The sequence below is a fragment of the Barbatula barbatula genome, assembly GCF_947034865.1.
Source record: "Barbatula barbatula genome assembly, chromosome: 24".
Classification (NCBI taxonomy): Eukaryota; Metazoa; Chordata; class Actinopteri; order Cypriniformes; family Nemacheilidae; genus Barbatula; species Barbatula barbatula.
Window position 1 is genome coordinate 5,578,535 of NC_136787.1, and position 26,674 is coordinate 5,605,208.

Genomic DNA, 26,674 nt, shown 5'->3' on the forward strand with positions numbered 1-26,674 from the left:
TTAAATAAATTCTTTGATGATTAGATGAAATAGAGAGCAACACTTTGCAATAATTCTTAAATAAAACCGTACGTTTACATAAACCAATAGCGTCCTGTGAACTTTTGTAAATAATTATGAACGATGTTATCATAACACATCGCTTAATATATCTTATTTATGATCATATTTTAAATATGCACTGATTACTAATACATCGAGCTGCATAACGTAATCGTATAGCTAATGTTGACCAATAAGGTTATTACAAAGTGTTACAAGAAAGACACTGTAGAAATGTATAGGCTATATATATATATACATTTGGGGTTTATTCGCAACCCCAGGGTGATTATTCCGATTGGCTCCACCCTCGATTATTCTGCTCTGGACCGCAGAGCGCTTTCAGCGGAGAGGGGCTGGCGCACACAAAACCCACAGACTTTTCCCCTACTGTCCTGTGAGTGGAATTTTCAACAAGTTTTACAGCGAAATGTCTTAAAAGTGTCTTCTCGACGTGTGTTTGTAGACCGTACGTCGCCGAAAAAAGGCCGCTGTTGAAACGAACGGCGCGGGGAGCGCGTCCGCTGTAACTTTGGAAAGTGTGTTTAACCACCGTTTCCACGCACAACTATGGCGCTCAGAGCGAGAGCTTTATACGACTTTATCTCTGAAAACCCCGGCGAGATCTCTGTGACTGAAAGCGAAGTTTTAACTTTGCTTAGCGATGAGGTGGTCGATGGTTGGTTGGAGGGCACGAACAGCAGAGGCGACACCGGACTCTTCCCCGCATCATACGTGGAAATGATAAGAACTGACACCTCGGTACACGGCAACGGGACATCCGCTAGTTCCGAGTATCACTACCAAAGTAGTCCACAGAGGAGGGACACCTCAAACGAATCGACGCCCACTCATTCCGCTGCTTACGCGGGACATCTTCAACAACAGGAACGGCACAGTTTTCAGACGAGCCAAGAAAGCGACGACGATTGGGACGATGACTGGGATGACAGCGGGACGGCGGAGGAACACCGCGCGACACCTGAAAAAAGCGGGAACGCTCAAGCTGGACGTTCGACGACGAGCTCCTCTGCGTCGCGGCGCGGCAGCGCGCAACACCCCAAAAGCACATTAACCGTTGGGAAAAATCTCAACAGGTTTTCTACCTTTGTCAAGTCTGGCGGCGAAGCCTTCGTTTTGGGCGAAGCTTCAGCTGTGGTCAGAGATGGAGACAAAATAATTGTGGTGATGGGACAGTGTGGGCCGGAATGGCAGGAGAACCCGTATCCGTTTACGAGCGTTATTGACGACCCCACCAAACAGACAAAATTTAAAGGCATGAAGACCTACATGTCGTATGGCCTTACGCCCAGTCATACACAGAATAAGGTCAATAGAAGATACAAGCACTTCGACTGGCTTTACGCCCGTCTCGTTGAAAAGTTTCCTGTTATTTCGGTGCCACATCTGCCAGAGAAACAGGCCACGGGGCGATTTGAGGAGGATTTCATCTCCAAGCGTAGGAAAGGTTTAATATGGTGGATGAATCACATGACGAGTCATCCAGTTTTATCCAAATGTGATGTTTTCCAGCATTTCCTTACGTGCAGCAGCAACGACGAGAAAGCTTGGAAGCAAGGCAAGAGAAAGGCAGAGAAGGACGACTTAGTCGGTGCCAACTTTTTCCTCACCATCTCCCCTCCAGCTTTGCCCCTTGACCTACAGGAGGTAGAAAGCAAAGTCGATGGTTTCAAAACGTTCACCAGAAAGATGGACGAAAACCTCCTGCACGTCAACGTCACCATCAATGAATTTGCCAGAAAGCAGATTACGGGTTTTAAAAAGGAATATCAGAGAGTCGGCCAGGCCTTCAGACTATTAAATCAGGCCTTCGAGTTCGACCAGCAAGTCTACTCCGCTCCATTAAACAAGGCGATAGCACACACCGGAGAAGTGTACGAGACCATTGGGGATTATTTTGCGCAGCAACCCCGACAGGATCTAGACCCCATATCCGATCTTTTAGCGATTTACCAGGGACATCTTGCAAACTTTCCAGACATTATCCATGTTCAGAAAGGTTGGGGAATTTTCTTGTGTTTGCTCAAGTGTGTGGTGGCATGCAATCAATTGTGGAAGTAGGTCAGTGGGTCACAATTTATGTCGCATGAGATCGGTTTACAGAAAAACGCACTTTTAGTCAACCGGCCATTGGCTATAATACATTCGTGGGGAAAAAAACTCGATGTTGTAACGGTGCCGCTATTGCATGGTGGAGAATAGAGTCAAGAAAACAGACAAGTTAAATAACAATGATCGACTTCAATCTAGATAGAAATAAGACAAATAAGGACACATGGACTTAGCAAAACGGTACCCTTTTTTAAGATGCATAATCGCAACCGCCCCATAGCAACAGTATGGGATGTGTGTTGCTCTGCTGGACCGATGCCAACTCTGTTGTAATTCCACATCTCTTCAATGGGGGAAGTGTACGGCTCTAACAAAGTCTATTGCTTTGATGTGTAATGATGATATTGAATGATGTCATTCTTTGCAGCAGGCTCATATTTCATAGTGTACGTCACGCAAATTGTTAATGCTGTTTACTATGATCAATTGCGATTTAACTGACACTGGGAAAGCTTTTGCGATGAAGGATCTAATCCTAAACTTTGGGCCCCAGCACAGGGTAGCTGGGAATGCTTACATCACATTCAGTCACAGTTTAACTCAAAGATTTAGTTTTTCAGATGCCTTTAAAATACATCCGAGTTTATTGTAAAATAATGAAGCACAAGTTCATGTCTAGTAGCATGAAGTGTGCAGGGAAAACTGAAAGTGTCCTTGAGTTCATGCAAACTCAAATTCCAAAGAGATCTGTAAACACTCACTCTGAGCATGACTGGTCTGAGCTTGCATTTTCATATGTTTGAGGTGACAGAATCGCTATAAATTGCAAACACGTGTTTGTGCACATTTTGAAATGGAATTCTGGATGACTTAATGCTTTAATTGTTGTTCCTCCAGGAGCCCTCACCAAGGCCAAGGAGAGCCAGAAGCACGGGGAGGAAAAAGATGGAGCTGCAGGAGGAGGCATCAACGAACGCTGCAACATCATCTCCTGCGCAACGCTAGCGGAAATCCAGCACTTTCACCGCGTGCGCGTGCGCGACTTCAAGGCCCAGATGCAACATTTCTTACAGCAGCAGATTAACTTCTTTCAGAAAATCACAGGCAAGTTGGAGGAAGCCAGGGACATGTATGATCAGGCGTAGAATGTTAAATTCATGATAAAATATTACTATAAAAGAACTGAAATAAAACAATAATTAAGAAACCTTTCTTTATTATTGATGCATTAAAATACAGGTATTTTATTTTTAGAATTGGGTGGTCTTAAGGGGTGAGTAATGTTAATAAATGCGTGCCCGAGATTGGCAGTTGTCCGTATTTATCCGCCCTCATGTCATTCCAAACCTTTATGACTTTGCAAAAAATTATATTTTAAATAACCCTGGTCAATAAACAACATCGCCCATGATTGACTTCTATTGTATGAACACAAAACCTCTTAGACATTTCTCAAAATATCTTCTTTTGTGTTCTGAAAAGGAAAGAGGTTTTATGACACGACGGTGAATAAACAATGACAGATTGTTTATTATTAGATTGAACTATCCCTTTAAAATGTGTGTAACAGTTTCAAGTTTACAGTTTTATTGTATTAGTACTTACGGTAAATAGTAAACAGCATAAATACTTCTTTATCACGAAGTGCCTGCGTTGATGTTCTTTCTCTTTTTCCATGGACTTTGACCTGTGGTGACCCTAAAAAAAGAGTAAGTTTGAATGTCTTTTGTACTGTTTTTTGGTTCTGTAATTAATCTTAATACACACTGTGACAAATTCACCTTTTTGTGTCAGAAAGCATATCGGATATGGTTGCTGCACAATTCCCTCTCAGTCCGTGCGAGTTTTATCTCACACACGATCAATCTTTATCGAATCTGCTGCGAGGGAGAGGCCCATGTCTGTTTTAAATTAAGTTTGTAAGAGAAAGACGAGACACAGTTTCTCAGCCCTGGAGGTGAAGCGCAAAGAAACAATGACCTAGAAAACATGGGCTGAACCCCCTTTATCTAGAAGACATTCCAGACGAGTCACAGAGGATCACTCACGGCTAGTTTACCAGCAGTTTCGTTATTCTTAAACTGTACTTCACTTAGTTTGGCTTCAGTCAGTCACAGTTTTAAGGACAGTGTAAGAATTGTTTGTTAAACATTCGTTGTTATGACCGTATAACAGCTGTTTAAAAAATGAAGTGAAACCGTAAAAGAAGAATAAGTGAAAAACAGGAAAGCTAATTTAAGCATAAAGCAGATTAAATAAGCTTTTCGATCAAATGGTGTTTTTTAGGAGTGCTGTGATCGGTTCTGGTGCTGCTTACTAAAGGACTAAATGAGTCGCCCAGAGCAGTCATTGTCTCACTACAGCTGAATTATTTATAAGAGCTAAAGTTAGCCTTCTGTTTCCACACGCTGCCTGCTTCTCCATTCAGACACTTGGGTCACAAAACGTGAAGAATTGACTCCCAAATATTACATATAGGGGTTATAACACCTAAAGACTAAGACGGTCCACATCTGGGTTTCAGGGTTTTCTAAATCAAATATCTAAACAGGTTTATCATCTGATTATTCGGCCTGTGGCTTGTTTGGGGAATTAAGAAACTTAGTAATGTGATGCCATGCAAACTTGCAGGCCAAATAATTCAAGTATTCTAGAAACAGGGTTTCTGTGTTAAACTCTTCCAAGGATTAAAAGGCATAACTTTTATTCTACATTAATATCCAACGAGTGTTTCATGAATACCATCATCCACTCAGAAACACTTTCAATCAGATACATACACACATCAAGTACTGTAAACATTCATAAATAGCATTTGCAGCACATAGAAAGTTCCACGTATTACAAAATATCAAACAGTGTATGTGGCTTAAAACAATATAAATTACTAGACACATTACACATTCTGTATATCCTACGAATGCCAAAGGATTTGTTTTCGTGGTCAGTGTGAAATGTTTAGTTTAGATACTTCTTAAAAATGTATTTTGGAGTAGTTTCAGTTCCCTTCATTTCATGCTAAGTTGACTGACTGTGTCTGTAGCAAACGTGACCATATACTGTAAGTAAACTATTGAGAATACCGCATTATGCTATTGTTATGTTATCAACATACAGCAGTGTTTCTCAACAGGGGGACGGTGGCCCGCAAGGGGTCCCAGCTAACTTCCAAGGGGGCATCAAGATGACTTATATTTTAAAATGAGACAAACTGAGAATTAAAATACGTGTACAAAAATGTATATATAAAAAAATATTTTACGGGTAGAAGTTTTGAGTTTTTGTTAGTTGGGTCTTTGAATATTGTAAAATACAGTGGCTTGCAGTCAAAAAGGTTGAGAACCCCTGCAGCAGACTTACAAGAAAGATTTAATTAGAAAAGGTTTAGTTGTTGTTGGATAACCTGTACTTCTTGAACAATATATGCTGTAATATTAAAGTGCACAAGGACTACTTTTTCTATACAATTTATAAGCAATTTATTATACTCCTAAAATAAATGCTACAAAATGTTAATCTCAACGATGCCATAGATTAAGAACCATTTTTGGTTCCCTAAAGAAACAAAGGTTCTAAGGATTCAAAGGTTCTTTTTCACGTTAAAGCACCTTTATTTTTACAAGTGTATATTAATGTTTCATGAAACCAAGAAGACTTTGTATTAAACTTTATAGGTTGCTTTCCTCTAAACCGTGGCAAAATGTCTGATCTGAGGTTAACATTCTGCTCAAATTGTTTTCAATGAACTGTATTAATGTTCATGTATGTCCATGTTCACCCATTCTATCCATTTAACTGTATACTGCAAAAAAGTGAGTGTAAGACATTATGACCCAGTACCAATAACTTATAATGTAAACTCGAAAAGATCTAAGCTATAGGCAGGGGCAATTCTAGGATTTTCATTTAAGGGGGGCTCAGTCCCCAATGAGGGTGTAAGAGTAAAAATACAAAGTAAAAAAAATACAATAAATGGTATGGTAAACATATTGCAGAATTCCACTCTATTGCATAGATTGGTATAACATTTGAGTACTGAACAAGCCAAATACGAGTCTTCCTGATCACATACACACAACCTGTTTACTGTATAAATACAACATTTTACTGTTTGCATTTCTAGTACAAACAGAATAATTTTACCAGTAAACAACATATAACTTTAAACTTATATTGACTATCCATATTAGCAATATAAACAACACAGCTATGAGGCTGGAGTCAGTTAATGCCACATGCACTGTATAATGTTTTATATTGAAAGTTTAGTTTTCATGTCAAGTTTTCAATGAAAACAGCAACAACATGATTGTTTCATAAAGAAGACTATGCTTCCATTAGTGTTAAGAGCTTCATTTTTGCTGGAGGAAGCTGTGGAGGGGTGAACGCAGCGAAAACTGACAGTAAACCGATTACTCCCCCATGACATTTTGTAAACTAAATGACAAATAACTGCACTGATTCAGATATTTTAACAATCTCTCGAAAAACGCACACCTTGTCCTGTCCTCTGATTCTCGCTCTGCGATGCTGAAAGAAGGGGAAGAGCCGAAGTCTGCCGCCATTTTCGTATTGAAATTTAAAGGGGACTGAGGCGATCACCAATTTGTGTACAGTTTATGGAGAATCTCTGAATTTTTAGGGGGGCTGTTTAGAAATGTTAGCTGAAGAAAACAAAAATTTAAAACGTATGCACAAGTTATTTGGTGATAAATCTTTCCCTTAATACTACATCAACCGACCTTTAGTCTACAAGGTTGAAATCAAAATCCCAGTAGTAGCATTGGTGGGTTGTCTGAGTACCTTAATGTACTGGTATGAAACGTAGAAGCTTGCTTTACTCTTTTTCATTGAATGGTTCACAAAGTTCTGGTAGGAACAACAGAAGGAACAAAAGATCTTTGTCAAACCCAGTACTGGTTTTGTTTAAGGGGGGGTGTCGCTGGGGAACACTGCTGGACAGAATCGGGGTCAAGTGGACTCCATGTGCAAAGCAGAAACGGCGGCACAGCTCGTTCAATCGCAGGCACCAATGCTCCGCTGTGTACAGTGTTTAAAAGAGGGCTGCCGGGGCAACTTGGAGTAAGTGGAGTTACTATTACAGAGGGAACTGTGAGACTTCTCTCAGGCTGACCCAGATATGGGCCTCTGCCTAAAAGCTCTTCTCCGGGGTTCTCCGTCAGATCCTGGATCATTGCTGGGTGGGCCCGCTTTTCCCTTCGGTGCCGGAAGACAAGAATGACAACCACAAGGATGACAATCAGCAGGAGGCAGGCGAGAAGTGGTAGAATTATAAGCAGTGGATCAGACGCAGGTCTTGGTAGGGACTCCATTCTGACTAAGGTATGTTTTGGAGAAGGGTTTGATTTACCCATTGTTGTTCGGGGCACATGTGGAATGGTGGATCTGCTTCGTGTGTGGTTCCCCCAGCGGTTTCGAGGTTTCAGCTTGGCAGCCGTTCTGTGGGGTCTTGATGTCGGATCAGCATGAGATGGAGGGAACACAGTTGACAGCGAATTTGTTGTTCGGTTTAATGTCGGCAACCTGGTCGGCCACAGAAGTGGCTCTGAGAGTAGGTGCTTCCCTGTTACAGGGTCATAGGGTAATACCACATAAACAAACTTCCCCACGGCAGGCTGAACATCATCCGCCTTTAAAAGGAAAACAAATGAGTCACTAAGTGGATAGAGTGCAGTGACATTGTACCTGCCTGCTGTTGTGTTGCCATGAACAGTGGTGAAGTTGATGTTTTCCTCAATGGCGACTCGTCCCTGTTCCACATCCCTGAATGAAAAGGATTCCACTGAATGAGACGCTCCCCCAAGGCCAAATGTAACCTTAACTAGCTTGCCATGTTTCGGAGGCTCAAGGATTTCAAATACAGGGTCACTACCACTAAGGGAGGCCAATTCGGTTGCATCCAGAACATCTTTTCTGAGCTTCACCGGGATACCATTTGGGATCCTAACATGCTCTCCGAGGTGGATCAGTGGCCGGACAGTGATGTTTACCACTTGGTTAGTCAGGTTAGTCTCAGATGTGAAGACCGTGAACTCAAAGCTGTCCTGATAGGACGACGGGTCAGTCATGCGATACAACACTATGCCAGTGTGCAGGTCCTCTTGGTCAAAGTGTGTGACTGGGTTTTCCATAACTATGAGAGTCCCGTGTCTTGGTGGGGTCGTAATTAAATACTTAATGGATGCGTTTCTCTTATTGGCGACTGCAGCCAGGTGCTCAAGTGTCAGAGTCACTGTCGTCTGACCTTGCAACAGAGTCAGTCCAGTATTGTTGACCACAAGGATGGTGATATTCTCTACCTTCACACTGCAGAGCTTATAAAGCGGTCTGTGAAATCCATCAGTGATATTGAGGTAGATTGCCCCTGAGGAGAGTTCTCCTTTTTGGATGAAATGCACCCTTCTATCATTTATATCAGCTTGGGTAAAAGTAACAACAGACTTATTCAGTTGACCTTCAAAAGCAAGGAAGCCATTTTGGGGCTTGCCAATTACAGTATATTGAATCTCTTCAGGGGGGGTGTCCTGGTCCTCCACATAAAGATATTCAGGGTCTAAGGCCACGGTGTCCCCCTTGACCACTTTGAGTTTGGGGGTTCCTGTCTTGAGCACAGGAGGTTGATCATTAACAGGGGTCACGGTGATATTGAACAATTCGGATACCACCTGGTCTGCATTCTGTGGTCGTTCAGCAGGCTTGCCTCTGGGGTTTAGCCACACGTCAAATGTAAAGTTATCATGAGTGGTCTCCGAGTCGTCATGTACATATATGATTCCATGCTTGTGGAGGTTGAATTGTGAGAACTTTGATCTTTCGTGTGTCTGGTTCCGTTCACCGGCAAGAATTGTGCCATGGTGCGGAGGAGATGTGATCTCATACCAGACTTCAAAAAAGTGCTGTTCTGCTTTATCTAGCTTTCCCAAAAGGTTGGAGGCATCCAGCTTCGATTCGTCTATGAGAACACTACTACCCTCAGCGACAACAGCACCTAAATAATTAACACATAATGTGGTTATAAATTAAATATATGCATTTTAAATATGACATTTATAAGAATAAATTATGAATAAAAAAATGTGCCTATATAAACTTTGTTTATTATAATCATCGCATATTACAGGGGATAATTCACCCGATTCTGTCATCATTTACTCACCCGTTGATCGTTACAAAACTGTATACATTTCTTTGTTTTGCTGAACACATAGGAAGAAATTTGGAAGAATGATCTCAGCCACCATTTACTACCATAGTAAATAGGAAAATAAATACCATGGGGGTCAATGGGGGCTGAGATCGGACAATCTTCCAGATATCTACTTGTATAACTACTTGTAAGTCACTTTGGATAAAAGCGTCTGACAAATGAATAAAGGTTAATGTAATGTAAATATCTTTGTGTGTTCAGCAGAGCAAATACATTGACACAGGTTTGGAACAATCTGATTATTCAGTTTAAGTCATTTAGTTATTTTAATAAATTGTTTCCCATTATATTTTTGATACAGTGAAGTCAGCGATATTACCAGTGTTTGCATGAAGCGCGCTCATGTGCTCCTTGTCTGTATTTTCATAAGAGATGTGGATATTAAAGGTGTGAGGTTGCAGAGATGAGGGAGGGCAGGAGACAGTGAAGGTGAAGGAATCTGATGCTGCCCATGCAACAGGTTCAGTCTGTGCATACAGTACAGCTTCTTCTTTCACCTAAAACAAGAGTGACAATGATTCATATAATTCCACATAAGTCACATTTGTTTCAGTTGTCGTTTGCATGATTTTTTTGTCCATAGTAAAATATCATTTTAAATCGATATCAATAATTATTTTGCTAAAAGATCACTCTAGATACACTTAATCCTCAGTAATGACTTATGTACACTGTAAAACACTGATTTAACAATGAAATTGGATTTAAAATGGTGTAATAATGTAAATGTACACTTACAGTATATTAACCTATTATTACACAGCGCTCTGAAATTCTTGATTCTGCTAATCGCAACATTGCAACAACATTCCATATGTGATTTCCCGATTACAAACGCCAGATTCATAACACCGGATAATATTACGCAAATTACAATAAATATACTTAATTAGTAACATATCTAAGGTTATATTTACAAATGATGAAATGAAACATGCCATAAAGCGATTAGAGTTTATACCAGAATGAAATATTTCTATATCAGCCGATCAAATCAGATTTAGTCACAAAAACACAAGTTGTTTAAAGGGACAGTTCACCCATTATCATGCATTACTCACCCCCAGGTTGTTCCCCACCGGTATACATTTCTTTGTTTTGATGAGCACAGAGAAATATATTTGGAAACATGGGTCACCATTGACTACCATAGTAGAAAAAAATTAAATGGTGGTCAAAAGTGCCCCAGAACTGTTTGCTTTGCTAAATTCCTCAAACTATTTCATGTTGTGTTGAACAGAACAAATTATACAATAACTGTTCTTACTACGGCAGTCAATGATGTCAGTTTCTCATCATTCTTCAAAATATCTTTCTTTGTGTTCATCAGAACATATTGGGGTTTGGAAAGATTTGAGGGTGCGTAAATGATGACAGTATTTTCATTCTGGGGTGGAGTATCCCTTTAATAAATACTGTACCATGGTTTGGGTGAAGGAAGAGATCTCTTGTGTGGAATTGTCCATTTGTTTCACCATCAGTCTCCCGTATCTTGGAGGAGAGGTCACAGTATAGGTGATGGTGCGACTTGTAATATCATCATAGTCGTTTGTGATTGCCAACAGCTTGTCTTCAGAAATAAACTTTGAAGAACCTACAAAAGGATGCAGGAAATAAATCCTCTGCACTACACAAAAGATGCAATATCTCTAACTTACTTATACCTGCATCTTTAACTGTTTTATTCAATTCGACGAGTAGTCTCAGTATACTGTATATCAGATATAGCCATATAGTAATAGTTATTTGTCTAGTCAATGCCACTTGTTATGTTTATTTATCTATTTTCATTTGCACTATGGTCACACATCTTATATAGTGATTTGACTTTATTGTTAAAGCTGTTTGCTTTGTAACACTATATGTACATTACAAACATTGGCACGGCTTCAGGAAATGGAGTTTCGAGAAAACAAGAAGCAAAAAAGGGCTTAAAACGTATCCAGTAGTAAAATTGAACCTGGGAACACTCTCAGCTCCTTATTTTTCTCCAAGCTGATGACCAGAGATTGAGCGGTGACACTGAAGATCTGTCTTTGAGCGAAGTTCAGCCCATCATTGACTTGAAAGTGAAATCCTCCTGACACGGCACCTGTCAAAACATTAATACCACAAACCTGCTATATACCTGAATGATGAAGCCATCGTGTCTTATGACTGATAGATTTGGGAAGTTCAATATTAGCAACTAAAAGGCACGTTAAACTAACCACTATGTACAAACACCAGCTGGCCGTGATTGATGTGCTCCTGTGTGAAGTTCAGAACTTGTCTGGAGGGGGCGCTCTTCAAGGCCACGTGCCCATTACTTGGTGGTGTGATGATGAATTCTAGAGTCTCTGGAGGAGAATCTGCATCACCGGCGCTGAGGTCTTCAGTAGTTATCTCTGTCACAGAGCCTTCCCACACCTATAAATAAAAGTGAACCAGAGTAAAGCATTGAAAACAAATGACACTTCTCTCTAAAGCAGTGGTGCTCAATCTTTTTGACTTTTTCCGCAACAATATTGAAAAGTCCCCCATTCACAATTTCTACCCAGTGAGATATTCTAGATCTTGTCAGATCTCTGACCTCTGACTGATAAACCGAGGTTTCACATTTTCTACACGTGTTTATTGAGCCTCCTGGTGGTGAAAATAGACGTTTACAGTCTAGACCACCAAGCCATATAGAAATAACAAGTGTTCTTTATCTAAGTCTAAGAAATCATCATAAAGATTCAAAAAAAATTCGTTCCACTGATTTAAATCAAACATATTATTGTGGTGCACAAAAAATAAATATGTGTATATACCACATTATGTGGGCTTTGGAAAACCTCCTGTACGAACACCTTTTTGATCCAAATAGGAGATATATTATATTTACACATTTCATGTTGACAAATGCTATAAATATTGCAGAAGAAAAAGTGTTTTTACAATTTACAGTAGCCATGATGTACAAAGCACATTATAAAAAACTCACCTTGAGGTTTCTATTGACTGTTATAACTGGGGCTTCATCATTTATGGGTGTTATATTGACATAAATTATAAAAGGCAAACTGTGCTTCCTGAGATCCGTATCATTGGCCACCACTGTAAAATTATCAGCCCTGGTCTCACTTCCATCATGGACATAGAATATAAACCCCTGTTCAGCCTGTGAAGAAAAAATATAAAATGTTGCTCCGTAACACATATTACATATTGTTTACTTTATATGTTATTATCATAATGATGCTGGAATGTATGTGTAAAATGGTTGTTCTTGTACGTCATGAGCTTTAGGTAATTCACCAAGTTTCACGTTTCTTTTGTACACTTAAAACATCCAAACAATAGATTTAAAGGTATAATCCACCTAAGAATGACAATTCTGTCATGAATTACTGGCAATGAATTATATTTTTTTGTGTAAAACAAGATATTTTGAGGAAATTATGAAGCAAACAGCTCTGGGGCACCTTTGACTACCATTGTAGTATTTCCTACTATCAAAGATGCCCCAGAACTATCAGTTACTAACATTCTTCCAGATATTCTCAGAACAAATACATTCACACAGGTTTGGAATAACGTGAGTGTGAGTAAATCATGACAGGTGGAGTATCCCTTTAATGTTCGATTCTTAGTCTGTATTTCACATTTCAACAAATGAAACTGCAATAATCTCATGTAAAAAATTAAATACTATAGTTTATCTATTAACAATCCTAGATACTTTAGTGTTTTTGAACCTTATTTTAATACTAGTCTTTACTACAGATTTACTATTTAATATAGTAACTCAATAACAGGGGTTCTCAACCTTTTTGGCTCTAAGGCCCCCAATTGTTTTCAACAATATTCAAACGCCCCCTTCCCACTCACAAAAACTCACAATTTCTACCATTAAAATGGTATTTAGAAAATGACGTTGGCTGTTAAATGTTTATTCGTAAAAAATTGGCCAAATAATAAGTAGTTGTCATGGTATTCCCATTGGACTCTATCTCCCATGATCCTCCACGCTCCCTCACCTGATTCGTGTCTGTAATCCCCAAACCTGCCCGTCATCAGCCTCATCACCCATTAACACTTAAAAGACTGTTCCGTTGTTCATTGTCTTTAGTCTTAAATGTTATGATTGAATTGTTAATGTTCAACTATTTGTATCGATATAGTCCTCTGGTCTTGTTTCCTTTATTAAAGTGTCTTTCGTTCATGCACATTTTATCAAACTTTTAAATATTTGTCATTTTTAAGTCACCTGAGAACCCCTAAATTAACTAAATTAGAGTACTGTTTCCTATATTGGGATCTGCTAAAGAGTATAGTCATAAAAGTAATAATTCTAATTTTGAGCAACTTAAAGTCATGACTATGCAGCCCTACATCAGTGCAGAGTACACACCAGGCTAAAGTGAAGCTCACCTGAACTCTGGTGAAGGATGGAATGGGAATACCCTGGATCCTCGAGTGCTCAATCTGACCGTGATAAGGTCCCACAGTCACAAGATAAACAAGCTGGAGTCCATGAAAGTGTCTGCTTGTGACTTTGATGACCTCTTGAGTGAGGGCTTTAGATGAACCCTCTTTCAGAGTCACATTAGACACCTCTAAAGGGACGTGCTGTGGTACAATATCCACTGAGACTATGAGATTGTGCAACGTTAGAATGCCATTGGTCACGTCAAGCGAGAAAGTGTCATTAATGTGTCCATGTTTTGTTTGGACGTACTGAATGTGTCCTTCATTGATATCAGCCTGTGAGAAGCTTATGATGGGCTTTTCCGGACTACCGCGGTAGTGATCTTCTTCTAGAGCAGAAAACCGCAGAAAACCATGAGCTGGTGCCGTCTTCACAGTATACATTATCTCATGGGGAGTGTTATCCTCATGAATGACCTAGAACAGACCACACAAGATGATAATAGTTGGCATTTTTTGGCATAACGTAACCAAGATATAGAATTAAATGCTTCTTAAAGGGATATTGGACCCGAACAACATCATGTCATTTCAAACCTGTATGACTTTCTGTCTTCTGCAGAACAGAAAAGAAGATATTTTGAAGAATGTGGGTAACCAAACAACATTGACCCCCATTGACTTCCATAAACACAAAACCACTGAGACGTCTTCTTTTGTCTTCCACAGAAAAAGTCAAATACAGGTTTTGAACCACATGAGGGTGAATAAATGATGACCGAGTTTAGATTTTTAGATGAACTGGCCCTTTAAGCTTTTCTGGTCTCTTTTAGCATGCTCACAGATTCCAGATACATAGAACTTCAAGTACTATAAAGTAAAGGCACTTATCATCGTAGATTTATTGTCTGCACCAGACAAACTCATAAGTTATATCATGAATTTATAAAAGTAAAACTAAAGAGAGGACAAAAACAAGCACATCAATCTCAAATGGATGCTCTACACCCATTGACCTTGTCTGAGGAAGACCCTGTGTGCTCAAAACGTCACACCCCATGCGAAAGTCATTTAAATAATTAAGTATCTTTTGTATATTTTAGGAGCTCTGGTGTGTCGACCTTTGTTACTACTTTGATGAAAGTAAAACTAACCTTGAGGACCTTCTTGTTGACTTTGACTGGCTTTCCCTCCTCCACCAGGATTGGATTATTGTGGATGACTTTTGGGGGCTGTTGATGGCTCTCAAGATACATCTTAACAGCCACGCTTACATCCAGCCGGACCGTTTTCACCTTACAGGTGAAGTTGAAAGAATCCGCCAGGATTTCGCTGTCATCTTGATGATACATCACATAGCCCATCTTCAAGTCATGAAGTGTAAAAGTATTTGTTTTGATGCCGTTGCGGTTAAGAGTCCCGTGGCTTGGTGGTTGAAACACCTCAAAGACAACTTCCTCATCATGCCTAATATCTACATTAGTGATTATACTGAAATTATCAGATTTTAAGATGGCCATCTGACCTTTTTGGACCAACAGACCAGTGTTGTTCTCCACTTTTACATATGGGTCCTGAGCGGAGACCTCAAGTAATGTTGATGTGTAGTGTTTTCCATCCGATACGAAGAGGACAAACCGACCGTAACTCACCCCTTTGTGAACAAACAGCACTCTTCTCTCTTCCAAATCTTTCTGACGGAATTGATAAAGCTTGTGTGTGGTGTCATTTACAAGGACAAGCTCACCCATTGGGATCTTTCGTCTTGTATAAAGCAGGTCTTTGTCATCAAAGTCTGTGTCCGCATCATGATAGCACAGGTCTTCCAGTGTGAGTAACCGCTGGCTGTCACGTACAACATGAAACACTTTATCAACAACACGGACGGGCTTCTCATCATTAACCAACTGGATGGAAATATTAAAGGTGCCCTCCGTGCCACCCGTCTTCATTTTGGGAGAGACCACAGATGTAACCTCGAACGTAAACGCATCATGTGTTGTTTCACTGTCATCATGGACATACAAGATACGTTCTTCTAATATATCCTGATTGGTGAACGTTATGATGTCACTGCTGAAGGAGGAGTTAGAGCGCTGTTTTTTCTTTAACATCCCATGTTTAGGGGTGCTGGTGATACTGTAGTGTACTTCTTCATTGTTGGGTGTCTCTGAGTAAAGCATTGGTTTAGTTATGACCTTGCTCTCCCCTTCCAAAAGAGCAAGTCCATGATTATTTAAAACCAAGTCACGAATATTTGCTTTGATACTGATTCTGAACTCAAGAATTCCTGACGTGGAGAATTTTGAGAACACCTGAAAGTGAAACACGTCTCGAGTATCCTCATGAGGCCTTTCTTTTACCTCATATTGTAATTTATGATCACTTATGTCTTGTTGAGTAAACGTGGAGTTCTTTTTTAAAATAGTATTATCTAGAAACAGATTTCCTTTTCTGGGTAATGTCAACATACGAATGTGAAGGTCGCTTTCCGGAAGTCTTACACCTTTGGTGACAATGTGGAATTCTTGAGGTGTCAATATTAATCTGTGATCACCATCAGTCTCAATCTTATTTCTGGTGATTCTGTATCGAATCCAGCGTACCTTCACGATAAACAACAATTCGTCCGTAGTTAACGAGCCAACGGTGACTTTACATTTGAAACTGTCTGTGACGTTACTTTGCTGGGTCCCGTGGAAGGTACTGCGATATCTAAAACGCTCCTTTTCAAGAAGCTTCTGTGTAAATGTAGTCGTTGGCTTCCACTGTCCACTAGAATGAAGTCTTTGTAGCTCGCCATATATTGGTGGCACTGTGACATCATAGCGAATCTCGACCGACTGTTTAGCGACATTCACTTGAACAGCTAGATGTTTGTTCGTAATACATGTTGCGCCGCCTTGGGTTACATCCACTCCAGTGTTGTTGGCGACTTTGTGTTCCAGGGGAACAGCCATGATCCTAAACACCACGGTGTTGCTCACCTTATATCCGTCACTCACTCTGAGAGCCATTCTGGAGTTCTTGACACCCTTGTGGACGTAACTCACTTTACCCTGCTCAAGATCATGCTGGGTAAATGAGGTCACTGGACGTTCCTCGATCTCTAAAAAGCCTGATTGGGCATTCAGGTTACCAAGCACTGAGAATATCAGATCTGTGGAATTAGTATCGGGATCAATGACTCTTAGGACATCTGTGGTCAAACAGCGTTTTGAGTGCTCCAGCAAAATAAAGAGACTGCTCTCTGGGAGGCTTAATTCAGGGGCGTCATTGACGGACGTGATACTGATGTTAAATCTATAAAGGCGGTTCCCTTTGAGATAACCGGGCACTTCCCTTTTGCTGCTGGTGAAGATAGAAAACATGAAAAAGTCGACTAGGTCCTCGGAGCCTCCATGGACATACATGACCCTGCCATGCCAGAGGTCCTGCATACTGAAGGTGTTTTCCTTCATATTGGAGGCGACGTCCAGACGGAGTTGCCCGTGGACCGGCTGCTCTTCGATGCGGAACATAATCTGGGATTGATGAATCCCAAGTTTGCTGAACTCCAGGTTAAACCTAATGTGTTTCGGCTCCAGTGGCGCACGTCCACCCTCGAGAACCTCTAAATCTATAAGCAAAAGAAAATTTCGCTGGTCTGCCTCAGAATCTGTAGTAACTATGGGTAGACTTGTGTTACTGGGTCCAAGCTGCGTTCGTTCTTCACAACCAACAGAAATATCCTTAGTGACCAATGCTCTCGGAAGTCCCGTCCTTTGATAATTTACGCGGATGTTTCTAAGACAGCCTTTGAATGAACCTCCTCCGATACGCTTAGCAACCGTAGAGAGCAGTCCGTTTTTACGAACTTCTGCGTATGTGTTGAAATCCACCCCACCGAGGTAAAGAGGTCCAGTAAGCTGTAAGGTACTGACATTTACACCAAAGCTCGAATTGTGCATCTCCAAACCCACAGAAAACTGTAGATTCATATGGGACAAATAGAGTCTTAGCGTATGCCAACCCCCATCACCGATAGCCATTAAGGAACGTAATACTGTTTTACTTCCACCTATTTGAACAACTGCTACAAGGTGTCCCTTTTCAATTACCAGGGCAATATAGTTACCGTGGCCTGCAGAGCTGTACAGAAGAATCCCTTCTGAATGTAACGTATGCAGTTCACATTCAAATACGCCTTCTTGCGGCACTTCCCACGTAGGCAGTGTAATGTACGCTATGGAACTGAAAAAACTCATCGAGTCGTTCACAGTGGCTGAAAACTGTGGGCTGCAGCCAAGGGACACCTCGTGAATCATTTTGTATCCAGAGTAAGGCCTGAGAGAGGAGAGGAGGTTATGTTCATTAAATAGAACCTCATCCAAACAGCCTCGAAAGCCAACCGTCTGGTGTGCAGAGAGGAAGGGTCTATTCAGGTCCTGAACACCGCCGACGAAAAGTCCATCCTGAAGGCTCAGTTCAAAGTCGGACCCTGGCATCTTAACAGTGCTGAGGGAGGTTTTATCCACAGTAAGCGTGATGTTGTCATGATCATGATGAAGTTCTACTGTATGCCAGGTGAGGTCATTCAAAACAATGCTCTTGTCAGACCAGAGAGTGCGTTCTCCAGATCCAAGATCAATCCGTACCTGATGGAAAAATGTTTAAGTAGTTTAGCATAAAACAGAACACGACTAAATTGTATATGTGTATTACTATTGCTCGAAATATTACAAGATCACACCAAAACTGTTTTCCATTTTACGAATTTACCATTTATATGACGTAAAATTATCATGTTTGTTTCGTTCTGTGAACTACTGACATTTCTCCTTAATTCCGAATTTTGTATTTGCAATACTCTGCACACAAGGAAAACTGGACAAACTTGTCAATACAACAAAAAAGACGTAATGTTTGCAGACCTCGAAAACTGCAATAATGTTTTTGCATGTATTTAAGAATTATATGTTATGAAGAAAAAAATGCATTCATGTATCGATTTCATGTATCATGGCAGACTCGTCATATATAATATTTGAATGAATTAACATTTTACCGTCACTAAAATGTGTTGAGAATAAACATGAATATCCAAAGTTTTCACAAACTTAAATGGTTGTAGGTCATAAATGCTTTCTAATACACACCCATAGTCGGTCTCTTATGGGGAAAGTTATTTTAGTCAAATTGCCTTTTTTACATCATTAATTTGAAATAATATAAATTGTGTGGTCCAGTGTGCCTTCTAGAGGCCTTTCCAGTGATACGTATGTATAGTTTGTCATTAATAGATATGAATTAACAAATAAAAATTAATTGTGAAATGGCTAAAGTGAGTTTAGGGATATTAGAATCACAATGTCAGCATTTCACAGAAAAAACTGTGATGCAAGTTGAGGCACCGAATATTTACAGAGATTTTTTCTGTCTCTAAGCGACAAGAAATCACTTGCCTTTTGTTTTTGCCTGTGGGTACCTGTCTGTTTTAAGCTGTATCTTACTACATCATGCACATATCCTTAATCCCCCTAGTAATATGCCATGTTTTATATAGTCCAACTATGTTAAAGCATTTAAAAACTGCAGTAATCTTCAGCAAAGACTATATTCTAACACAATTCCTAACTTCTATCAAATTCCAAATCCCTGAATTGACTGTATACTTAAATCTACTCTGAATTTAGCATGTAAGTGAAATATGGTGTAAATAAAAAACTCTTAATGCCTACTTAACGAAATATATGGCAGATTTATAGTATGTTTTTGTGCACAATGTACGCAACATATAACCAATAATAAGTTGTACAATGATCAAAACACGTATCTATGCAATAAACTAAGTATACACAGTGACCTATGACCTTTTCCAGTGACATCATAAAAGGACGATTTATTGAATCACCTGTATTCGGCCAGAGTGCAGCCCCACCCAGAGAAAGTCTGTCTCTCCAGCCGCCAGGAAAAGCAGGCCATTGGATCCAGATGTTCGAAACCGCACATGAAAAGATGTTTGACTGGACAGCTCGACAGTTTTCAGGAGCACAAAGCCGTCTCCATAGAACGAAGCTGTAACGTGATATGTTTTTGTATGCCATTAAAACCAATTCAACACACACAACATGGTTAAAGTTTTATACCCAGCACTTTTAAGGGCAACGGACACGTGCCAGAGGCTCAATACTTTGTCCGGCTAAAAACAAATAAAGACTATAAAGCCATATACACGACAGTATGTCTAGTGTAGCTTGAATAACTTTGTTCTTGGTTAGGCGCTGCTGTTGTCCCCAAAATTGAGTTAACCAGTCACCTCAACAGCTGCCGCTCTACCGCCTAAAGCAGTTTAGCCTAAGTGCTGTCGTGCTCGAATGCAGAAGTCAATAAATGCATTTTAATGTGCTGAATGCCTTTTAAAAGCAGGACAGCTTAATTTGTAGAGCACTGTGTCAAAGAATTCAATAAAGACAAAGGAATGAACATGCCACACGTGCACTCTGTTATAACACTTGGGGTCTCATGGATGGGGATTTATTTAAATATGAATATAAATCATCAAAAAGGTCCCAGTTGCTGGTTTTGCAAGGAAACAACAGAAAGTAAGACAGATTAATGACATCTATCATAATGCATGTTGTACCTTATTGGACTTTATTTTCTTCAAGCACTGTGATAAGAAAACATCAATGACGTATTATGTTTACCTACATTGACAGTGGTTGTGAACAACATCCCTGCATACATAAATACGATTTACTTTTATGCCCACATATAAGAAATACCTTTAAACAAAGTATTTACTTTACAAAGTTATTAACACTTTGTTTTATATTTTAAAGCGTTTAATGTTCCTCCTTCACTCTTCTGTTTATTGTGTTGAAACGCGTTGCCGTTTTCTGCCTTTAGGGAAGAGCGCATCCGATCATGTAAACAATATTAAATCGGATTATATGTAATCCCATATCAGACATATGCATAAGCATCTTTGCACAGCGAGGTATTCATTTGTCCTCCCACGTCACTCCATGTGTTTAGACATATTGGACTTTGACTTAACCATGAAAATTATTATAACAATTATAGTCTAAAATGACAGCAACCTCGTGCATTTTTAACATATGTAATGAATACATTTGTGTGTGCTTGGAACATTAGAGTAATAATACGGGCAAAATACGAAGAGATATTATTTTGAATATTCTTTACTCACCTCCGCAAACTTGACCGCCACTCAACGAAAGAAGCGCAGACACGCCCCAAAATAATGTCCACGCAAAGGAAATGTGAATCCACATGTTTTATATCGGCGCCATTCAATGTCCTTCACGCAACATCACCCAAAGTCCGCGCATTGCATCCGTCTGTTAACTTTTTAAATCACCGTCCTGTACCTGCAAGTGTCCTCGATCAAACACGTCACGGGCGTGCGAGGTAAACCCCGCCCCCTCTCGACTCAAACCCAGAGATGCACGGAGAAGGGCCGCCTCTTCATTAATATTCATAAGCAAAATAACATTTCACGTCATATAAGCTGTTAATCTATATTTTATTACATTGATTATTTTGGATGGCTTTGTTAGAGAGCAATTCGTTTTTTTGTAAATTGTAGTATTTAATAAATACAGCAAATGTCTTAAATAAGTGAGCTTAAAATAAAAAATCTATGTGCGTGTCTTTAAAAGATCTTGGTGTTTTTGATGTGGTTATTTTTAAGCATATAAAGTTGAATCACTTTAGCAATGACCATCAGCTGAACCCTATAATAAATGTTTATAATAAACCCGAGTATAAATGTAGTTTTTAGTTTGTGTGTTAGCTTTGAGACCCTATGGTATAAATAACTAGAGAGATTGTAAATAAGTTTCTATAATCAAACCTTTATTCTATCATTCAAACATCTGTTTTATTCTGACAGGAGTCAAAAATCAGAACAGATTTTATACAATATGTATTCAATCAACATGTTTTTCCTACAAACTCAACCTAGCGTTACAAACAAGACACGGGCATTCATTCTAAAATCCAGTATTAACATCAACATTTAGGATGCGCCGTGAGAATGAGTAAAATAATATACCTGAATAGGATGCACAGCTTAATAAGGCATATTATAACATGTCCAGTAACATGTCCATAGAGAACGTGTGCACAGAACAAGAACAAAACATATTTATCCATGCATTAAGAACAAAATTATACAATTTCCTATGACTTTTACTGATCCAAATAGTGTGGAAACTATAATTAGCTTGCTCCACTTCTACATTTAGAGGCAGCATTTCTTACAAGTCAGAGCTGGTGCCCGGGAAGAGATCAGCAGACATACCGGACACCACAAAGCTGTCTGCAAGATGAACTTGAGCATCTTCGTTGTGTGAGATGATTATAATGGTAAACCACTATCTGGTACGAGGATGGTCCGAACGCTGGATATAAAAAACAAAACATAACTCACAGTCATAGCTCAGGGGTTTGAGCACGGTGCTAGCAACGTTAAGGTCATGAGTTTGATCCCAAGGATTGCACATATTCAAATACAAATGTATAGTATCATGCAATGTAAGTCGCTTTGGATAGTACATGTTGACTATCAAGCGCCTGCCAAATGCATAAATGTAATGTCGTAACCATTAGGACCCAAACGTTGAAAGCAAAAAATGAAAAGCTAGAATATGTTTTGTACATCAACAGATGAATGACAAATTAAATTTGGCCCTTCCATTGGGCTTGATTGTAGCCCTCAAGTAAGTGACAAGTATCTCAGCCCCTTCATATAGTTCAGTCAAAACTTCATCCTGCCAGAGAGACACCTCAATGAACCTCTCCCCACATCTCAGGACGAGATTACGGACCGGGACATCTCCATCCCTGCGTTGAATCATCCTGGAACTGGACAACTGCAACCAAATAGCAAAACTTCAGTCAATATTTAAAGGTACACAGGAGAAATTATAAAGCATGTGATATTTACAACCAGATATAAAGATAAATAAAAGTGTAAAATATATTACCTCACCTTTTCTATGTATCCATTTAGTGACACATAGCTGCTCATAATGAATATAAAAAGGAAATAAAAGTCTGCCTCGCCTCAGAAAATCGAACTGCCCTCTAAAATTCCAAATGTTGTGCTTGATGATGCAGATCAAACCAATCACACGACGTCTCCAAGGCATTGAAGAAACCATCTCCCAATCAAATATCAAATCTGGATTGCATGGGGTCATGTTCTTTTTAATATATTACTTACTTAATAAGTAAGATTTTCTATGCATAAACTTAACTGTTTTAATTATGGTTTTATTACATTATTTTCAAATGTGCAAAATTACAAATGACGCTTTACTGTAACCAAGTACATTTACCAAGTACGTTCTCTCTATGCAAAGGTCATGTGTTTGTGTGCAAATGATTCAACTCTCAGAGGGACTGTCAACACATTTTAATATAAATGATCAAATATAACAAATGATAAAACTTACAAAAATATGACAAATAAATGATAGCATCATGTTTTGGAACAGCAAAATGACATGAATTGCTTTGGTCTTAAAATAAGTGACATTGCAAATTGATTCCTTTTTTTGTCCTTATTTAGACAAAAAAAGAAATTCTCTTGTCATTACCCAGATTTTACTTGATTCTATTTGCATATTATTTTTCTTCATGCTTAGAATGGTTTTTGAAAAAATATATATAATTTTATTCAAGGTAAAGACAAAAGACTTCACCACTCCACCTAGTTCAGTTACAGAATTCTTTCAAATTGAATGGCTCTGGGTGAAGGTTGTTTATAGGTGTATACAACTTTCTTTACTTAAAATCTTCAGTGTCTTGCTTTGCAGTGTTTATGTTGGCCGGTAAAAGATTTTAAAAAAATGTCAAATAAAAGAGCCCGTTTCAGTCCGTGTCAGATGATTCAGTGGAGCTGTTGGTGGAAGATGACTCTGTGTCTTTCTTTTTATGTTTTTTCTTGTGTTTCTTCTCTTTCTCTTTCTTTTCCTTTTTCCCTTTCTTCTTGTGACTCTTGTGCTTTTTCTTCTTGCTTACTTCTTCCTCATCATCACTTGATGAATAGGACCTGCAAACACAAAAATTGTAAAGGAGTATTTTGTAAAACTGTTATAGAAGTTCTGAAAAGAAATTATCTTTAACAATCAGAAACTTTGTTAGACAACGAAAAATGTATAATGCCTTTAGTATCAAACATATTCATTATAAAAAATACTGTGGATGAAACAATCTGAAATTTCATTATAGAAAACAAAATTTTAAACATTTCATCATAGTCTAAAGGCCCCTCCTAGGAGTTCATTTAAATTCTCTTATTTTTTACTTTTACACTTGTGATTTTATATTTCAAACCGAAATGAACAAACACAGGATCATTCTTAACACATATAATATTCATACAACTTTTATTCTACGTCTTCTGGAGCTTAACACGTGTTCTTGCTCTCTTCTGGACTATTTCTAAGTGGACAAATGATTAAAATCCTTTAAGAAATGGTATGCATGTAGGTAAAATTCAGATATTATAAATGCTGCACAGGCCTGGTCCAATCTGAATGAGAAGAAATAGTAAAACCGAGCAATGAGTAAGTACCTCTTTTTGACCTTCTTTTGGGATGTGTCCTTACTTTTCTTTTTACGCTTTTCCTTTTTGGAATCCTCTCGAGAACCTAAGAACAAAGTATTTAATATACATCTGAACACAAAATTCAATTTAGTGCATTAGTGTACTTAGTCTGTATTACTATTGTTTATTGACTTACTAGTCTGCAAACAAGGAAACTTGTTTACAGTATAAACATAACATGAAATACATCAACAAACAACCGATATACTGTTTTTGCCATTTCAGTAACAATTTATATAGGTCACGCACTAAAGCACACTTAAAAAGTTAAACTCAAGTGCAATTTAAGTGTGCTTAGAAATAGTGAGTGAACCTTTTGAATGGCCGGTACCGAAGATCTTTTCTTTAACGACGGGTTCCTGTTCCTCTTCACTCTCCTCGGTGCTGGTACTGCTCACATCCAGAACAATGTCCTTCCTCGGGTCCACACGAACAAAATTGTGACATTCAAATGTCAGATGTCCAGCTGATGAAGAGATTAAACAATTAGAAGTTGTAAATATACAGACACCACAGATTTTTCTTTTAAAGTATGATACTTACGATATCCGCATCTTTTGCATCCAGCTCTGATGTCCTTGTTTGGACCTGTTGGCACAAACACCTTGATTTGCCTATGATGCGAGATCACTCATAAACGGACGGAGGATGTGTTCTTATTGTACAACAACAAAGAGGACATTAAAGTTAACCCGAGCACCACCTATAACATATAGTGTAATGGCACTTTCTAGAAAGTTCCAAATGTAGCATTTATACAACAACCACTATAACCAATAGAATAAATCATTGAGCACTTCGAAATCATACCTGGGTCAGCCATGATCTCCTCACATGTATTTTTGTGGGGGTGAAATAGATTAAACCAAAACAATTGGTTTATTTTGAATGGACTGCTTTTCAAACCGCGAACTCGATCCCTCCCGCAAATGATTCCGAGTTGAAACGTTCCCTGCACTATGGTTCCCACTGCAGGCACGTTATCCCTGTACATGTTCTCCTGTTATAATTTATTATTAAGTAAATATTATCCCTGTTATAATTCTGATATAATATGTAACTGTTAAATACTTGCTTGATAAAATAAAAGGAGAGAGGAGATATTAAGAGATTTTCTAATTTACGTTTCCTCCCTTAAATATTGCTTGCTAATAACTTACTTTTTGTGTCTTTTCCTACACGTCGCTTCGCTTCCAGATTTTAGAACGTGTAGATTTGCATTGTGAAATCTACAATCATTTTGATAAATTAAATGTAATTAATAACAGTATTTGCAAATAACACACGCAAACGAATGTGATTGGTTAGGCATTGCCAGCGCAGCAAGATCCGACAGGAGTGACGTCAAAGTACCGCGATAGCGATTCGAAAGGAAACCTTTAATGGTTTTTGGAAATGCTCTCGCGGTACTTCGATGTCACCCGGCGGCGCCGACTCAAGTCTTTTTTTTGCAATTTGTTATTTATTGAAATTATCAAGATTTACAAACAAGCATGGCCGCATAACATCCGTTTCTTCAAAATACAGAAAAGACATAGCCTGAGGGAGCAGCTCTTAATACAAACAGGAATTATATATGCAGTCAAACGAAAAAAGATGATTTATAAAAGGAAAAATTATCAAGCCATGATGTCCGTTTGCCCCGTTACTTCAAATGTATTGTTATTCTTTCAACTCAAAAATAAATTCTTTCAAAAGTAAAATGATAAAAATAATAATAAAAAAGTCGAACAAGCCTAGCCAAGTGTATAAGGTACCACGTGACGATGTCGTTGACGCTTCACAAGCGGTTTGGACAGTAAAACTTGATAAACTTGAATCATTTAGCGCTTAAAAACTTAAAAACAGCTTGAATAAAAAGATATTCAGTTAGAGACAAAGCTTGGTCTGTAAAGCTCAAACTATCTTGAGTGATTTTTGACTCCGTTACGGTAGGGGGCGAGAGTCACCTGAAGTCAAGTCTTAACTAGCGACTCTGCGGCATCGAGCGAACCTGTGGTGCTTGTTTTGTTTTTATAATATTGAGGTCTCTTTTATGACTTTGAGGAAAATCTACACATATACTCGCTCAGAATGAGTAACATATACATTCAAGAGCCACCCACGAATGGAAAGGTGAGTTTTATCAATATCAGACTCCTGTTGCTGGAACGCAACTTTCAGCAGCGTTATGTGCAAACACAATATAGCTATTCTGCATTTTATTTAATGTTATTTACTGATGTTACTTATCTAATGTCATTACACAATACGTGATGTACATACCACTGCTTTCCTCTCTGTGTGCAACGATACTGCATATAATACCCATG

The 26,674-nt window shown here is 38.9% G+C and overlaps 4 protein-coding genes across 5 annotated transcripts in view; 2 read left to right on the forward strand and 2 right to left on the reverse strand.

Moving 5' to 3' along the window:
* Positions 1–386: 386 nt before the first annotated feature.
* Positions 387–5,201, forward strand: snx18b (sorting nexin 18b). The gene is made up of 2 exons (XM_079449104.1): positions 387–2,062; positions 3,013–5,201. Exons 1-2 carry the CDS (start codon positions 613–615, stop codon positions 3,258–3,260), a joined length of 1,698 nt encoding a protein of 565 aa, XP_079305230.1. The 5' UTR covers positions 387–612; the 3' UTR covers positions 3,261–5,201.
* LOC306889795 (chondroitin sulfate proteoglycan 4-like) lies at positions 4,806–21,192 on the reverse strand. The gene is made up of 10 exons (XM_079449103.1): positions 20,934–21,192; positions 19,632–19,795; positions 14,893–18,375; positions 13,742–14,215; positions 12,312–12,488; positions 11,554–11,752; positions 11,304–11,435; positions 10,765–10,937; positions 9,663–9,840; positions 4,806–9,124 (listed from the first exon to the last, which is right to left on the reverse strand). Exons 1-10 carry the CDS (start codon positions 21,016–21,018, stop codon positions 7,020–7,022), a joined length of 7,170 nt encoding a protein of 2,389 aa, XP_079305229.1. The 5' UTR covers positions 21,019–21,192; the 3' UTR covers positions 4,806–7,019.
* Positions 21,193–23,150: 1,958 nt separating this feature from the next.
* srek1ip1 (SREK1-interacting protein 1) lies at positions 23,151–25,350 on the reverse strand. 2 transcript variants are annotated; one of them, XM_079449179.1, is made up of 5 exons: positions 25,173–25,350; positions 24,906–24,950; positions 24,676–24,828; positions 24,330–24,405; positions 23,151–23,804 (listed from the first exon to the last, which is right to left on the reverse strand). In XM_079449179.1, the coding sequence occupies exons 1-5, from the start codon at positions 25,183–25,185 to the stop codon at positions 23,624–23,626; spliced, it is 468 nt and encodes a 155-aa protein (XP_079305305.1). In that variant the 5' UTR covers positions 25,186–25,350; the 3' UTR covers positions 23,151–23,623. The 2 variants fall into 2 exon arrangements, with proteins under 2 accessions (XP_079305305.1, XP_079305306.1); XM_079449180.1 differs by having other exon boundaries at positions 24,694–24,828; positions 25,173–25,305.
* Positions 25,351–26,108: 758 nt separating this feature from the next.
* The window catches only part of cwc27 (CWC27 spliceosome associated cyclophilin), a 33,592-nt gene continuing 33,026 nt past the window's right edge, over positions 26,109–26,674 (forward strand). Inside the window, exon 1 of the mRNA XM_079449347.1 lies at positions 26,109–26,477. Coding sequence (XP_079305473.1) covers positions 26,436–26,477 — 42 coding nt within the window. The 5' untranslated portion in view covers positions 26,109–26,435. The remainder of the gene's footprint in view (positions 26,478–26,674) is intronic.

Coding starts and splice junctions, on each gene's coding strand:
- snx18b (XM_079449104.1), top strand. CDS start 613: ATGGCGCTCAGAGCGAGAGCTTTATACGACTTTATCTCTGAAAACCCC. Junction 2,063..3,012: donor CATTATCCATGTTCAGAAAG/GTTGGGGAATTT, acceptor TTGTTCCTCCAG/GAGCCCTCACCAAGGCCAAG.
- LOC306889795 (XM_079449103.1), bottom strand. CDS start 21,018: ATGTGGATTCACATTTCCTTTGCGTGGACATTATTTTGGGGCGTGTCT. Junction 9,841..10,764: donor CTTCCTTCACCCAAACCATG/GTACAGTATTTA, acceptor CTCTTGTTTTAG/GTGAAAGAAGAAGCTGTACT. Junction 9,125..9,662: donor CGCGCTTCATGCAAACACTG/GTAATATCGCTG, acceptor TTAATTATTTAG/GTGCTGTTGTCGCTGAGGGT.
- srek1ip1 (XM_079449179.1), bottom strand. Junction 24,406..24,675: donor CGGTACCGGCCATTCAAAAG/GTTCACTCACTA, acceptor CTTTGTTCTTAG/GTTCTCGAGAGGATTCCAAA. Junction 23,805..24,329: donor CAAAAGAAGGTCAAAAAGAG/GTACTTACTCAT, acceptor TTGTGTTTGCAG/GTCCTATTCATCAAGTGATG.